A 16239-nucleotide genomic window follows, 5' to 3' on the forward strand; every position below is an offset into this window, starting at 1 on the left:
TTATCGAATAAGAAATATAGGGCAATTGTATTAGCTTTAGGATAATCGAGTTTAGGTAAGTTTCAGCGTGTTTTAAGTTGGTTTTGGCTTTTTTAGCAAGTCGGTCTATTAGTATAAATAGGGAGTCAAATGTACTGTTTTAGATATCAAAGATTGAGTTATTGAATAAAAACAGTGAGTTTTTCGGTTACAGTTGTAAACATCGGTTCGACAAGTTCGTTCCAAAATTGTTATTGTTTGACGCGTTTTCAAGCATTAACCTGAGTTATAATCTATAGGTCTTGATTATAGCTCACCCGTGTTCGAGTTATAGGTCTAACCCGAGCAAATATCCCATTATTTCGATTTCTAGACAGATTTCGAAGCAAATATCCTATTTTCATCATTGTTCGTTATTTTATAAAACCGCTTCCGCGCAATTTTCGTATCACTAGTAGCTACTGGAACACATTAAGTTTGCGAAAGCTGTGTAAAGCCGCCAGGTTACATAGCGGTTTTTCTGATTTAGTGGTAAAAAAGGGTGAAGCCGCCAGGTTACATGGCGGTTTTGCTGGCTTAGTCTTATTACAAGGCTCTAGTAGCCACTGGAAATTTGGGTGGGGGGGTTGAACTTTAGTGAAAATAAGTGAAACCGTCATGTTAGTTAGCGGCTTTGTAGAAAAACTGGAAAAAAATTAAAAAGTGATAACATGGCTATTGGACCAAAATAATTTCAAACCGACCTCAAATCTCTAATTAGTTCGCTAATTAACCCCGATTATCCAAAAAATTGGAGTATTTGCTTATCGTCTTTTGTTGCTCTTACCAGTCATCCAAATGACTAAATTTTGACGATAACATTTTCACATTCGAACTACTATGGCTAATGGCTTCCTGATATGCTTAAACCCTAATTTCCTTATCTCAAATTCCCCCTTTTTTTCCCAGTTTTTTTGTTCCTTTTATTGATGAACTCTACTAACATTTAATTGTCATACAATGTGCACAAAGGACGCCCTTTTCCCAGCTAGGGTTTATCAACCCTTTCCAATTAATATCATCAATCTCAGCAATTCACGAATTTCCCCAATTATAATCAGAAAACACTTGGGTGAGTTCAATTCTTCAAGAAAAATTAGGGTTGAAGTTAATTCCAACCGTCGAAGAAGACCCACATTTTCATGCAAATCAAGTAATTTAGGGGGAAATACAAGTAATTCAGATGATTTTATAACTAGGGTTTTGAAGGAAAACCCTAGTCAAGTAGAACCCAGATTTAAGATTGGGGAAAATGTTTATACATTGACAGAAAAAGAGAAGTTGAACAAAAGATTTGATTCTGGGTTTTTCGAGGTGTTGAAGAAATTGAATTTGAATTTGAAGGGCATTGTGAAGAAAAATGCGGTTTCTGATGGTAAAAAAATGGAGGGAAATGTGTATTTGAAGGATATTTTGAGGAATTATAAAGGGAAGTTGTATGTGCCTGAGCAATTGTTTGGAACTACTCTGTCTGAAGAAGAGGAATTCGATCGAAATTTCGAGGCTTTACCGAAAATGAGCTACGAGGAGTTTGTTAAGTTCATGAGGACTGGTAAGGTTAAGTTGTTGACATTTAAGGAGGAAAGTGGGATGATTTCTGGAAATGGTGTTGGTGATTTTATTGTTGAGCTTAAAGAAACTCCTGGGGATAAAAGCTTGCATCTTTCGAAATGGTGTGAGTTTTTTTTGTTGTTGATTGTTTAGAGGTTGAGGATATGTTTAATGATGATATTAATGTGTTGTGATTTTTTTGGCAGGGCAATGAGGTTGGAAGCTAATCAGGCACAGTTGATTTTAGCAGATTACACTGGTCCTTTGTATGAGATTGAGACACGAATGACGGTAATTTCGTCTTTCTGATTGTGATGCGAGAGTGAGAGCTGAGTTTGTTGATGTTTGGTTTAGTTTAGTTGTGTGAATTGTCTATTACATTGTTCATTGTAACTTAATTGTTGGATGGTTTTTTATTTTCATGTAGAAGCTTCATAATCCTTATGAGTATCAGTGTTGTTACTCCTAGGATATATTTGATAGATACTGGTTTCATAACTAATGCACTGACAAGACAAATCTTATAGTACTATAAATAAGAGCATGTACTATGACGAAAAAATGGAGAACACTGATTTTGATCTTTATGGACACTTTCCACTCTCTTTTTTGGGGATCCGCCTTTTTTAAATTTATTACAACTGATACAAAAAAATTAAAAAAACTTGCTCTCACTTTTCCAGTTTCTATGACCCACTTTTAATGGAGAGCTTGCTCGAGGTTCTTGGGGAAGAGGACATCGAGAATTGCTCTCCAATTTGATCCATGGAGGCCATAGGAGAGTTAGCAATTGTAGGGAGTAAAACACAATATTGTGCTCTCAACATGGAGAGCACTTGGAGAGCTTATACTTTACATGCTCTAATCACCTTCTTTGGATACATTTGGAAACTAGTACTAGTATGTAAGACTTGCTTTCTGTGCACATAAACTGGCATTGTTTACTGCTCGCTTGGAATGGGAGTAATTATACTGAAGTAATAGAAGCTAAAACAAGAAGAAATGGAACGAGATTGGTAGTTTGTGGTGGTTGTGGAGGGTGGAAAGGAGAGTTGAGGGAGGAACTATTACCTCCATATGGAGGTAATGCATTACTTTGGGGGGAGAGAGACTATTACACTATCTTCCCCCATTTCTATCTCCAACCTCCATCACTTATCTCCATTTTTTAGTTCATTTAGGGTGTGTTTGGATTGAGGGATTTTGAGGGAAAAGAAAGGGAGGGAGAGTAGGGTATTTAAAATCCCTTGTTTGGATAACAAATAGGGATGAAGAGAAATGGAGGGGGAGAGAAATGGAGGGATCTAATTTCCCTCCTCCAAGCCTAATCAAAATCTCTCCACAATAGGCAAGATTTGGAGGAAAATTGTATTCAAACACCCACACTCCATTCCCCCTCCCCTTCCCTTCTCTCCCTTTCCCTTCCCTCCTCCCCCCTCCCTTCCCTTTCTTTCCACTTTTGCTATCCAAACACACCCTTAGGGTGTGTTTGGATTGAGAGATTTGGAGGGAAAAGAAAGGGAGGGAGAATAGGGGATTTAAAATCTTTTGTTTGGATAGCAAATAAGGGTGGAGGGAAATGGAGGGGGAGAGATTTGGAGGGATCCATTTTCCCTCCTTCAAGCCTAATCAAAATCTCTCCACAATAGGCAAGATTTAGAAGGAAATTGTATCCAAACACCCACATCCCATTTGCCCTCCCCTTCCCTTGCCCCCCTTTCTCTTCCCTCCTCCCCCCTCCCCTCCCTTTCCCTCCACTTTTGCTATCCAAACACACCCTTACTCCAGTAACAATTACTCCCATTCCAAGCAAGAATTTACAGTTCTAAGACGTAGGCCACACGAAATTTATTCTGGAATCTTCGGAGTTTCAACTGTTGTTCGTGTAATTTTGCAGTCATCAGTCGGAAAGTTTCCGGAATATCCTAATCCCGTTGCATCCTCAATATCAAGTAGAATTATGGTGGAATTTGGAATGGTTACAATAGTTCTGACAGCTGCTGCCTTGATTGTTGGAAGTTTCCTAGCTTCAGCTGTTTTTGCGGCCACTAGTTTTGTTTTTGTTGCCACAGTATACATTGTCTGGCCTGTGGTCAAACCGTTTCTGAAAATCTTTCTGGGCGTCATATTTGGTATCTTGGAGAGGATGTGGGACAATCTTGCTGATAGCTTTAGTGATGGCGGGGTATTTTCCAAGATATCCCAGATTTATACTTTTGGCGGTGTAGCTTCCAGTATCGAGATGCTCAAACCAATCTTGATAGTGCTTGTGACTATGGTTCTCCTTGTTCGTTTTACTCTCTCAAGAAGACCAAAAAATTTCAGGAAGTGGGTACGACACCACCTCTCCCGACTCTTTCAGCATGGAGATCCTTTCTCTTGGCATGTAAAGTATGTCTTCTAATTTTTGGTGTGTCTTTCATGTAGGATATATGGCAAGGTATTGACTTTTCGCAATCCAAACCACAAGCACGTGTTGATGTAAGTTGGATTGGAAGAATATACATTTTATGCTTTGTTCTTAAGGCTTAGATTGGACATCTCACAGCATTCTTACAGGGTTCGACTGGAGTTACTTTTGGTGATGTGGCTGGTATTGAAGAAGCAGTTGAAGAACTTCAAGAGGTAAATATGCAACTTCGACTGTAAAGTTGTAGATAATGGTTTTGGACATTTGTTTTGCATCAATTCTTTTTTGGTGCGAGTAGCATATTTTCTGGAACAATGTGTAGACCTGAAATGAATCTGCTCGATATATCTTCAACTGAAGTGATGTGATTCGTTCTGTTTTGATGCTTAGGCGCATGGTTTTCATGAGACTATTGATAGAGTACAATTCCTAGTGGAGCGTATGCCTTTTTTTCGTAGGGTGTAGTAAGTTTTCTAAACATTTTGAGTGTGCAAATGCCACCCCCTTCTGTTCACTGTTGCTGTGTAAAAACTCTAGCTACTATACCATCAAGACTCAAGCCACTTTATACTCGTATTCTCCTTGTAAGCCGCTTCTTCTCCTGAGATGAAGCTCTGGTTCCTTCTATTGGTTGCCAGGTTTAGTTAGAGTCATTTATGCTGTTTTTTTTTTCTTTTTTTCTTTTTTGTTGCAGCTGGTGAACTATTTGAAGAATCCGGATCTTTTTGATAAAATTGGGATAAAACCTCCACATGGAGTTCTTCTGGAAGGACCACCTGGCTGTGGAAAGGTAATATTTAAGGGCTTGTTTGGATTGATGAATTTGCAGGGAAAGGAAGGACATGGGGATCAAGGGATATAAAAGCCCTTGTTTGGTTAGCAAATAAGGGTGGAGGGAAATGAAGGCAGAGGAATTTGGAGGGATACATTTTCCCTCCTCCAAGTCAAACTAAAATCCCTTCACCATAGGAAAGATTTGGAGGGAAATTGTATCCAAACAACGATCCTCCATTCCACCTCCCCTTCTCTCCCCTCCTTTCCTTTCCCCTATCTCCCTCTCCTCCCTTTTCCTCATGTTTTGCTATCCAAACAAACCCTAAATGATTGCTCGAGGTGCATCATATGTTTCTCAGTCAACTAAGCAATATGACTTAAACCTCATCTCTTGCAGACTTTGGTTGCTAAAGCCATAGCTGGAGAAGCCGGCGTTCCATTTTACCAGATGGCTGGTTCAGAATTTGTTGAAGTGCTTGTTGGTGTTGGCTCTGCTCGTATCAGAGATTTATTTAAGAGAGCCAAGGTGAAAATCATAATCACTCCCAATATTTCTGTAATGATCTTTCGGGATAAAGTTGTAAATCTTCTCGAGACTTGGTCTTTCATCATCATGATACTGGGATTGTCTTATATATCTATGTCATGTGTTTGCTCTTTCAGCAACACACAGTGATTCATAGCAGCTTGTAGATGCTCATTTCTGACTTTCAAGTTTCAATCCCCTTTATCAGGATTTCTTAGAATTTTGTTGCACGTGTATGATGGGTTGTCCAATACTCTCATTTTTTGTCCTTGGACAGGAATAAAACAATGGCAGTAGACAACCGTGCCATTTATTATCCAAATAAATTTGCTATCCAATAACTTAGTATTGCCTTTGCTTACTGAGCAGGTGAATAAGCCATCAGTCATATTCATCGATGAAATTGATGCATTAGCTACACGGTACATATTTTATCATCACTTGTTTCATTGAATAATTTATGATTATATATTTATGAGAGGTAATGTGTTATCTCTTGATCTGGTGGATACTCAGGCGTCAAGGAATATTCAGTGATTCAACTGACAACTTGTACAATGCAGCAACCCAAGAAAGAGAAACTACTTTGAATCAGCTTTTGATTGAACTCGATGGCTTTGATACTGGAAAGGGTGTCATATTTCTAGGCGCCACAAATCGAATGGATTTGTTGGATCCTGCACTTCTTAGGCCTGGTCGTTTTGATAGAAAGGTTGGCGTTCACAATTTAATTAGCTTGATGTATCATTGCGATTGCTTTCATAGTTCTACTTTCAGTTAAGCTCCCGTGTTCATAGCAGCGTGTTTTTAGTTGGTGATGAAAAGAAAATTTGCGAGATAGAGGACTATTACCATGGAAATTTCAATTAAGCCATTCATGTATTCTGTTCATAGAACTCATTCCATCCTTCATTTTTTAAGCTTTGGACCGAATTGAAGTTACCTGAGGCAACTGGCTTCACCAAAAGGATTACTTGAGTAATTGTGCAGATTATGTGGGGGACTGAGGAAGGATAAAGTAGTTTATTTTTTTTTTCCAACTTAGAATTTGTATTGACATATTGAGATGCTGGTTCTAATTTCTTGAGCTTCTTGTGTAGATTAGGGTAAGACCCCCCAACGCCAAAGGAAGATTGGCTATACTTAAAGTCCATGCACAGAAAGTGAAACTGTCACCATCTGTGGATTTGTCGTCCTATGCAAATGACTTACCTGGTAAGAGATTTGTCTCGTCATGTTATCTTTTGACCTTATCAAAGCATACATGCTTATTTGGAGCAATTTCTACGTGCAAAGTTGCCTAACTGTATTCTGGTGAAAGTGACCCTCATTTAGTCGCTTAAGTCACATGCATGCGCGTAGGATGTATTTACCATGACCACAAAAAAACTTCTTATATCTGCTAAAAGTGCTTTGTTTTTGTCCAGGATGGACAGGTGCTAGATTAGCTCAGCTGTTACAAGAGGCTGCTTTGGTAGCTGCCAGGAAAGGACATGAAGAGGTTGAGCAATTTGACATTGATGATGCAGTTGATCGATTGACAGTTGGACCAAAACGTGTGGGCATTGAGCTAGGGAACCAGGGACAATGTCGCAGGGCTACAACTGAAGTTGGCACTGCTATAACATCTCATTTATTGAGAAGAATTGAGAACGCAAAAGTGGAATGCTGTGATCGCGTGTCCATCACCCCACGAGGCCAGGTTACCTTTCTTCCCCCTCAAAATGCTTTTGAGTGACATTTGTTTGAAAAAGAAGGCAGATCAAATATGCTACATTCCTGTCTCACCCTCGAAATGTGATGCTTGGTAGGCATCATAGACATGTCAATTTTTGTTAGTTGACTAAACCTGTGATTGTACTTTTTCTTCACAGTTATGAAGAAGAGACTTAGTTGTTTCACTTGATAGTTGTGCAACGTTATTTTATTCATCATAGTGACACGTGGTGAATGGTGTATGCAGATGTTATCCCAAGTTGTATATCATCGTCTTGATGACGAGTCATACCTGTTTGAGAGGCGGCCTCAGCTGCTGCATCGTCTACAGGTTCCAACTTCTGGATTGCTACTAAATTTAATCTATTTGCCATAAACTACTTTTTTGGTTGACTTTTCTGTTCTGGAAAGGTTTTCCTTGGCGGGAGAGCTGCTGAGGAAGTTATTTATGGACGTGATACATCGGTGGCTTCAGTTAACTATCTTGCTGATGCAACCTGGCTTGCTAGGAAAATTACTACTATGTAAGCTCGTCTCTTTATCTATTATTATTGTTCGTGTCCTACCTGTTTGCCTCCAGCTATTGAGTTGCTCTCTTTGGCTTGTCTGTCAGATGGAATCTGGAAAACCCTATGGTTATACATGGAGAGCCACCTCCATGGAGAAAGAACCCTAAATTTGTGGGTCCACGACTGGACTTTGAAGGATCGTTGTATGATGACCATGACCTTATCGAACCACCGATTAATTTTAATTTGGATGATCAAGTTGCTAAGAGGACTGAAGAATTGTTACGGGAGATGTATGCGAAGACTCTCTCACTACTTAAACAGCACCATGCAGCCTTGCTCAAAACTGTTAAGGTATGTTGTACTCAGTTTATTTCTTTGGAATCTTAACGGACATGGCCTGCTGTAGCAGTTACAGTAAACAGCAATTGTTTTTCTGCTTACAACAACAACATCAGATCCTTAATCCCAAAATGATTTGGGGTCGGCTGACATGAATCATCCTTTAGAACCGTCCATGGGTGATCGCACACCTCAAAAAGCGAATAGAAAAGGGAAAAATGAAAAACAAAAGAGAGCGAAATGTAATACAAAGTCAAGGTAAACTTACAGGTTTTAAAATCGAATTCCGGATTTTTTTTATAAAAACTTAAAATTAAAATCGAGAATAGAGATTAAACGATTTTGAAAACCGAAATAGAATTAAGGATCCGGAATACCTTAAAAGTAAACCTACTCCCTCCAATCCTATCCAAACTATCCACTCACTTTTTAAAGTCAACCTTGTTAAATTTTGACATCGATTATATTTAACCAAATATTTAAAATTTATACGTAAAATTGACATATTTACGTTTGTTATAAAAAGAGGTTTCGGAAAATTATAATTTCGACAAACGGAAATAATATATACATGAAGAAAAACGTGGTCAAAGTGTCGTCTCGTAGACCGTGAAAAGTCAAATGGGTAGTTTGGATTGGATTGGAGGGAGTATATAAGAAAGTGGTTGGTAAAAAAAAAGTGTAATAAGGAGAGAAGAACAAATAATTTTTTTTTTAAAAATTAAATAAAAATACTAAATATGTCAAAAAAAACCTCAAATACTAAAAATCCACATGTATCCTTTGATTTGGCGCCACTTTTACCTTTTCCCTAATCACCTCATTCCTTAATCGATCTTTCCTTGTATGTCCGCACATCCACCTCAACATACGCATCTCCGCCACTCATTCTTTTGAATGTGACAATGTTTCACGGCCCAACACTCGGAACCGTAAAGTAAGGCAGGCCTAATTGCCGTACGATAAAATTTCCCCTTTAATCTTTGGGGCATATCTTTATCGCATAAAAACCCTGAAGCACTCTTCCATTTCAACCATCCCGCTTTAATTCTGTAAGCCACATCTCCGTCTAACTCCCCATCTTTTTGAATAATAAATCCTAGATATCTGAAGAAATCTGACCCCTCAACAACATTCCCATCGAAAATAATACTCCGTCTAACTCCCCATCTTTTCTGCTTACATCCATACTTTTTAACGAGGACATATTATTGGCTTTTTGTTCTCCGAACTTGTAAGTTGGGGCTGATCTATCACGGCCTAAATAGCTAACCCACTTTTTTTTTTTAAACAATTTTACTACATCTAGGCAAAAGTGAAGAGAAACAGCTAGCTGTTCTTTTCCGTCTATTTTTTTTTTTTTTTTTTGTAAAGGGTGTGGGGCTAGACCCACCCTACGACTGTCATACTATATGGCATAAGACTATGCTTCTTAATGGTTATTTGCTTCTGAAATTGTCATCGGTCATAATATGGCCTTGGCAAGAGAGATTCCACCATCTGGATCAGGGGTTCATGGATCCAAACTCGAGACCTCTTTCCCCATCCCTACTCTCATACTATGAGAAAAGAGGCCTCTTATCCAAAGCCTAAGTTTTACTTGAGGTCTAACCAATGCTTTATATTATGTAGTTTATACTCTCAACTCTTAACTCTCAAGCGTGTCTATATTTTTTTCCCTATATATCATTTATTTCGTATGGCAAAGAAGCGGTCAATTGTTCCTTGCTCTCCTTCATTCCACCAAAGGGATTCTTCGTACTCTGAAAAATGAAATGGAACATATCAAGAGTCAAGTTTCATTTTTTGAAGCTATATATATGGGGTCATATGCGTCATCCAAACCGAAACTTGACTATTCTTCTTTTTTTTTGTAGCTAAGATTACGCATGATAGTTTGAGAGCGTGATTATCCACTTTTCATTATGTATGTGTGTCGCATCTAGGCTGTCTTTTTGTATATGGTCGTCTCCCCCATCTCGGTTTTTTGTCGATAGGCACCACCTCTATGATATCTTTTGTGCATGGGTCAAGTGTCAACCCCTTGGTGTCCCTTAATTAATATTGTTTTCTTATTTATCAAAATAAAATAAAAAATGAAATGGAACAAATTGGTCAGGTTATACCAAACGTGGATTAGTTTGAACTAATATCACATCATTTCAGGTTTTATTGAACCAAAAGGAGATTAGTGGAGCAGAAATAGACTATATCCTAGACAATTACCCTGCAGAAACACCAGTGAGCCTTCTTTTGGAGGAAGAACATCCCAGTAGCCTTCCACTCTTCAGTGAGGGCCGAGGTCGTAAGCTTGAGCATGCCTTGGCTACTTCAACAAGTGGTGAAATGGTATGATGTCAAGTGTAAAGAGACATTATTCGACCACCCTAAAGCTGCAAATAGTGGAACAAAGATCATAGCCAGTCATGAAAAGATCACACTTTTTTTTTTTTACCGGTGAGACCATGTCAGGTGAATTTATAGATTGCGGGACGGAGCTCCGTGTGTATCAATGGACGAACAACGGGTAGGAAAAAAAAACACAATTCTGCCCTAAAGGTTTAAATAGTTAATTGGAAAGTTTTGTAACGTTGTAGGATGCAAGGGTACAAGGTGCATTTCTTCATTAGGATAGGATGGTAGCTTATGAAATGTAACGGCAGAAGTCGATACAGGTTTGTTACCCAATGGTGTATGTTTGTGGGTCTCTTGTAGAAAAGTACAGCCATTCATGAAGACCGTTCCTCACTCGAGATGCATTTTTATCATCGAGAGGTCAATAAAGCTGTTTACTTGATGGCCAATTTGGTGAATTCGTGTTTTTTTTTTTTGCTGTGGACTTGTAACCATTGTCCTTCACTTTTTTCAGCCATCTGAAGAATGTTTGAAACTCGCATTTGTATTAGTTTTTTGATCCGTGAGCGTTTAAGCAGCCCTTATTCAAATTTAACTGCAGTTATTCACATATATACTGTTTTATCACAATACAATATATGTTGCGCTCTTTTCAATATGTTTAGCAATGGCTGCATCTCTTGCTCAATGCTCAATTGATGGTTCGAGATCTGATCAAGTCAAATCGAGATATGAACAAGTTGAGTTGAGTTTGGTCCAACTCGATTTAAGAACTTGTGAACACCTATCATCTGATTTCCACTTGTACACATTCGTGTTTTTATTTGTCGCTTTGACAATGAACATTTTTAAGAGTATGAGGCTGTTGTGTGTGCAAAGTCAAGTCCCAACTCATTTATAAAATCAGATAAAACATTAGCTGAGTTACATACAAATATACATTCCTCTTATTTAAATTTTCATCGTAATTTTTCAGGCTCACGACAGTCACGACTCATGGATCAACTACAGCACCACATGAATAATGCTCCTTACCAAGAAAAAGAATAAATAATAAAAGGATCAAAAGAATAAATTTTGGTTAAACACTAAATTACACGGGAATTTTAATTCATGTGAATTGTAAAATGGGTAGGTTGTATGATTACCCAAATTAACATAAATTAGAACTTCCCATAAATTTTAATTCCTCCATAATGGAGGAAGTTGCTTACCTACATGTAACCAAACAACATTTTCTAATTCACATTAATTCTAAAATTCATATGATATGGCACTTCCTAAGCATTGCAAGTTACCGTATATAACCAAACGACTCCAAGAGCACAAATTCCTTGAAAATAAGACAAATAATAACATAATTATAGGCACTAAAACATTTGTAAGCCACTTAACCCCAAATTAGTCGCAGTAATTAGAAACCATTAAAACTCCCTATCATTTTGGAGATATTTAAGCCAAAAAAAGAAACTAACTCGTAACAAATCTTTCCTTGTTTAGTTCATCTTCATTTCTCTTAACACCCTTTTCTTTCCTCTCAATTTTACCCACCCTACTGTAAAAAAATATAAGCTAGTGAAAGTGTAGGAAAAGTACATATGAAAAATGAAGAAGGGTCAAAGTGTTGGGTTAAATGTGAATAAATGTAGTAGCAGTAAAAATGTTATAAATAGTAACTGCTCAAAGATTAATAATAATAACCTTGGTGATAAAAGAAGCAATAATAGTAGTAGCTTCTATGAGCTTTGTCTTTCCTTCCTTTGGTGCTTTGTTTTCTTGTTTTACTGTGAAGTTTGTCTCAGTGATGGCCATGGAGGTATTTTTTATTTTATTTATGGTTTTTCTAACATGTAAATCTCGAAGCAATTTTTATTTCGGGTCATTTAGAAACAGCCTCCCAGAGTCCCAGTGTTGCTAACATAGGGTACACAATTTTGATTCTCGCCCGTCCAAATCATTTGTTTACTTTTTTTTTTTTTTTTTTTTTTTTACAATTCTTTGTGAGCAATATTTTAATCAAAGGTAAGCAAATGATTGGGACGAAGGAAGTATATGTTAATCATTAAAGATGATGAGTAATTTCAAATCAAATCAATTGTCTTTTCAATTCCTGACATTTTGTGGTAAATTTATTTTTAGTATCACGAGTGGAAGTATTTATTGTTAAGTCTTGCTTGTGACGACACTATCCGTCACAAGCTGAAGACGGATAATGTCCCTCTCACAATAAGGCAAGTGGGAGAGAAATGGAGCATCCTATGGATAGGGGCACTATCCGTCTTCAGCTTGTGACGGATAGTGCCTGTCTTCACTGAGAATTTGTGTTATTGTTAATGTTCTTAACTCTATATTGTATGATAATATGTGATTTGTTTAGTAATGGATTATGTGTATGATTTTTTCATTATTTTTGTTCAATGATGCTATTAATATGTAATGAAATGAATAATTCCTTGTGATTGTGATTGCTACTTCGCAATAAAGACAGGCGCAACCATTCAGTGAGTCATTTTACTTTATTCCGTCATATCTAGAAAGAAAGAATGATGAGTCTTTGGCTCCGGTAGAAATGGGAATTGTATGAGCTAAAAAATTATTTTGGGAACAAATTTTAAATTGGTTAGTTCAGAATTCAAATGAAGCCATTTTCTGATTCTTTACTGATGGATTTTCATACTTGTTTTCCAGAGGCTCACCAGTATTCTAAATTTACAGGCGGTCCGTCCCATACTGAGCTGGGAAACAATGGAAATATACCTGTTGGTAGCATCGGTTTAAGCAACTACACAGAGAGCATGTATTTAAACGTCAACATAACCATGAACATTAATGTCACCAACATTCAAGGGCTTGATTCTCCGAATTGTAGTTGCTCGCTTCCTAGGCCTAACAGTATGGAGGACCTGGCCTTTTACATGTTAGGATCAGGATACAACGGTTTAGTATGCAAAATGGCTCCTCGGATGAACAGGCTAGAGGACTACCAGCACGGAAAGGCTATACATCCCACTTATGATACAGCATCGCAGGAAAAGACTGTAGTGTCCTTGCGCAAAGAAGTGAATTTCACCCATAGACTTGAACCTGATGGAACTGCTTACAACTATGCGTCTGCAGATAAAGGTGCAAAGGTTGTGGCTCATAATAAGGATGCCAAGGGAGCGAGCAACATTCTAGGAAAGGATCACGACAAGTATCTAATTAACCCTTGTTCTGTATCAGGAAAATTTGTTGTCGTTGAGTTGGCTGATGAAATTTTGGTTGATTCAGTCAAGATTGCTAATTTTGAGCATTATTCATCGAATTTTAAGGAAGTCGAGTTGTGGGGAAGCTTGACTTATCCAACTGAGTCATGGTCGTTGATGGGTAAATTCGTTGCTGCTAATGTTAAGCATGCTCAGACATTTGTTCTGCCTGAACCCAAATGGGCTACTTACTTGAACCTTAGTCTAGTAAGTCATTATGGATCGGAACATTACTGTATATTGAGTGTCCTGGAAGTCTATGGTGTCGATGCTATTGAGCGGATGCTTGAAGATCTCATGGTGGCTCCAGGTAAGTCTTTAGTTAATCAACTACTCTCAAAGCCGAACACTACCGAAGTTTTGTCATCAGTGGGAGTTCAGAATGTCACTAGTGAAGTCCATAATGGCGGAGATTCTACCGGCAGAGGGGCAGAAAGAGTCAGTGAGGATCAAAAGGTGAGTGTTGATGCAAGTAAGATTCCTGGTCCCACTATTCCTGATCCAGTTGTGGTGAAGCCATCCAGCCGAATTCCAGGAGACACAGTCCTGAAGATCTTAATGCAAAAAGTGAGGTCATTGGAGTTAAATTTGTCGGTGTTGGAGGAGTATCTCAAAGAAGTTAGCCAGAAACAAGATGATGCCATACCTCAAATCAACAAAGAAATATCAAGCGTAACTTCTATTCTGGAAAATGCACGAAAGGAAATCCAGGAACTAGTTGAATGGAAGGAAAATACGGTATTCTTCTTCAACTCAATTTTCAATTGGTGCAGTGGTGCTGTCAGTGTCTCGATTTACGCTTTGTTTTGACTGCTTTGGTTAATTATGACTTTCCACAGGATAAGCAACTAGAAGATATGGACTCATGGAAAGCTGTCATCTCCTCTCAAATTGATGAGCTGATCAGCGAAAATAGGATCCTTAGGTTTGTTTTCTATGCATATTGCCTGATCTTCTACTTCCTACCTTCTAAAAGTATGATTGTGACTGTTGCTAGTGAAAATGATTATTTCATCTCCTGCCTTCTTAGCGGAAGTTATTTTGGGTGCAGATCCCATGTTGAAAGTGTACAGAATGACCAGGCGAGTCTGCAGAATAAAGAACTAGCGGTCTTGGTAGTGAGCTTCTTTTTCTTATGCATAGCGTTCCTAAAGCTGCTCTCTAAGAGAGTTTTGTTGAGTTTCGGAGGTTCTAGAGGGAATGATGTTTACAGCTCTAGCCGAGGCTGGTTATTAATACTTCTGAGCAGTAGTATTACGATGCTAATAACTTTATGTTAGTGACCTCCACCCGCTGTTCAACAATACAACATAATTTGGGAGTTGTTAAAATCATAGACAGTAGAATAGTCTCATACAAGAGATTTGACAACCCGATTACAGGAGAGTTTTAGGAGGAAGTTCAACGCGAAGTTTAGCTAGAGCCTAGAGCTTGCCTTATGCATTCTCCCGGGTGTCCTGGTGATGGTGGAGCTAGGCTTTTGAGCTTGGCTGTGAAAAGGTGAAAAGCAAACGACATCCCGATCAAAAATCTGAAAAATATGCCTCATCCGAGTAGGACTCAAGAACTTTGTCCCAACATCCCTACTTAACTACTTTCCTCTTCCCTACCAATGAGGCCAACATACAATTTAATTCTCGGGTAATAAAGGCTCATAGTTCGTTCATACGACGAGATCAATGGGGTTTACCATTATACTTGAGCTGATACAGGTTTTAGCTTACTTCTAGGATGGTTAGTTTATTTGTAGTGTTTAGCAAGTATAGGACTTATTATTGCATAGGCTGTTGGAGATTGTATTTTATCATGCATGTAATACAAATACATGCTTGTGGATTATGATTTTTGTATGTGCTACTAACTACAATTTCTCATATCATTGCCATTTGATTAGGAACTTACAGTTTTCTATTGTTATAAGGTGTAGAGCGATTTGAATCTGAAACCTATTGATTATCTGATGATATGATATTTTTGTCTTGCGAACATTTTACACGATTATGTAACTAAATCAATAAATGACATCACATATCAAGAACACATATCTTGGAAGATTATTGTGTACAATGGTTTTGTAAAGTTGTAATTTTTCTATACCTCATTTTATTGTTATCATAAAATGAGGTGTAGAGGTATTGTACAAATGTACAATGATCTTACAAGATAATTACTTCATTAAAAAAAACGTAAGGGGATGCACTAGACTTAGAATATAACTCTACAACATATGCTCATTCTAACTAAATCAACAAACAACGGTACATAGCAAGAAAAATGATCTTACTAACTTTTTATTCCACAAAACAGAATTAAAATTTTATTTGTTACCGCCATAAAAATTACTTCCACAAAAAAAGAAATACTGAGGGAAAAAAAGAAGTATAAAGGTATGTCATTTCTTTTCATGTTACACATAAGTTATTACCGAGTAACTTTTTTTTTTAGTTAAAAAAAACATATACCCATATCAATCAATACTATATATTAAATCCAGAAACCAGGGACTTCAATGTAATTAAAGAAAGTTATACAAATTAATTATACTATGTAGTTTTAAATCACTAGCACCGTGTGATGGACCCGATTAAGGGATCTCAATGCAAATATTATATAGTTTGGGTTGAAATTAAATTATTTAGAAGCTTGATAATTTTCCTAAACATTTGTAAGAGACTAAAACATGGTCAATTTCCTTAAAATAAAATAATTAATTAAGATGTCAATTTCAAGGAGACTAAAAGAAAGAAGATGCTTGGTAATTTTCCTAAATATTTATAGAAGACTAGAAGATGG

General features: G+C 37.5%; 2 protein-coding genes across 5 annotated transcripts; both read left to right on the plus strand.

Annotated features, from left to right (window-relative positions):
* Positions 1 to 714: 714 nt before the first annotated feature.
* LOC141653667 (putative inactive ATP-dependent zinc metalloprotease FTSHI 1, chloroplastic) lies at positions 715 to 10650 on the plus strand. The gene is made up of 15 exons (XM_074461499.1): positions 715 to 1691; positions 1776 to 1860; positions 3467 to 3901; positions 3997 to 4050; positions 4129 to 4194; positions 4674 to 4769; positions 5151 to 5279; positions 5649 to 5701; positions 5796 to 5991; positions 6380 to 6494; positions 6707 to 6981; positions 7243 to 7326; positions 7407 to 7519; positions 7609 to 7858; positions 10013 to 10650. Exons 1-15 carry the CDS (start codon positions 979 to 981, stop codon positions 10199 to 10201), a joined length of 2853 nt encoding a protein of 950 aa, XP_074317600.1. The 5' UTR covers positions 715 to 978; the 3' UTR covers positions 10202 to 10650.
* A 1033-nt stretch (positions 10651 to 11683) lies between these two features.
* Positions 11684 to 15412, plus strand: LOC141653664 (SUN domain-containing protein 5). 4 transcript variants are annotated; one of them, XM_074461492.1, is made up of 4 exons: positions 11684 to 12017; positions 12890 to 14184; positions 14286 to 14371; positions 14498 to 15412. In XM_074461492.1, exons 1-4 carry the CDS (start codon positions 11807 to 11809, stop codon positions 14724 to 14726), a joined length of 1821 nt encoding a protein of 606 aa, XP_074317593.1. In that variant the 5' UTR covers positions 11684 to 11806; the 3' UTR covers positions 14727 to 15412. The 4 variants fall into 4 exon arrangements, with proteins under 4 accessions (XP_074317593.1, XP_074317594.1, XP_074317595.1 ...); XM_074461493.1 differs by having other exon boundaries at positions 11703 to 12017; positions 12917 to 14184; XM_074461494.1 differs by lacking the exon at positions 11684 to 12017 and adding an exon at positions 12212 to 12324.
* Positions 15413 to 16239: the final 827 nt, after the last annotated feature.

The sequence above is a fragment of the Silene latifolia genome, chromosome 4 (genome assembly GCF_048544455.1).
Source record: "Silene latifolia isolate original U9 population chromosome 4, ASM4854445v1, whole genome shotgun sequence".
In the NCBI taxonomy this organism is placed as follows: domain Eukaryota; kingdom Viridiplantae; phylum Streptophyta; class Magnoliopsida; order Caryophyllales; family Caryophyllaceae; genus Silene; species Silene latifolia.

Coding starts and splice junctions, on each gene's coding strand:
- LOC141653667 (XM_074461499.1), top strand. CDS start 979: ATGTGCACAAAGGACGCCCTTTTCCCAGCTAGGGTTTATCAACCCTTT. Junction 1,692..1,775: donor AGCTTGCATCTTTCGAAATG/GTGTGAGTTTTT, acceptor TTTTTTTGGCAG/GGCAATGAGGTTGGAAGCTA. Junction 5,280..5,648: donor ATTTATTTAAGAGAGCCAAG/GTGAAAATCATA, acceptor CTTACTGAGCAG/GTGAATAAGCCATCAGTCAT.
- LOC141653664 (XM_074461492.1), top strand. CDS start 11,807: ATGAAGAAGGGTCAAAGTGTTGGGTTAAATGTGAATAAATGTAGTAGC. Junction 14,185..14,285: donor TTGAATGGAAGGAAAATACG/GTATTCTTCTTC, acceptor GACTTTCCACAG/GATAAGCAACTAGAAGATAT. Junction 14,372..14,497: donor AGCGAAAATAGGATCCTTAG/GTTTGTTTTCTA, acceptor TTTTGGGTGCAG/ATCCCATGTTGAAAGTGTAC.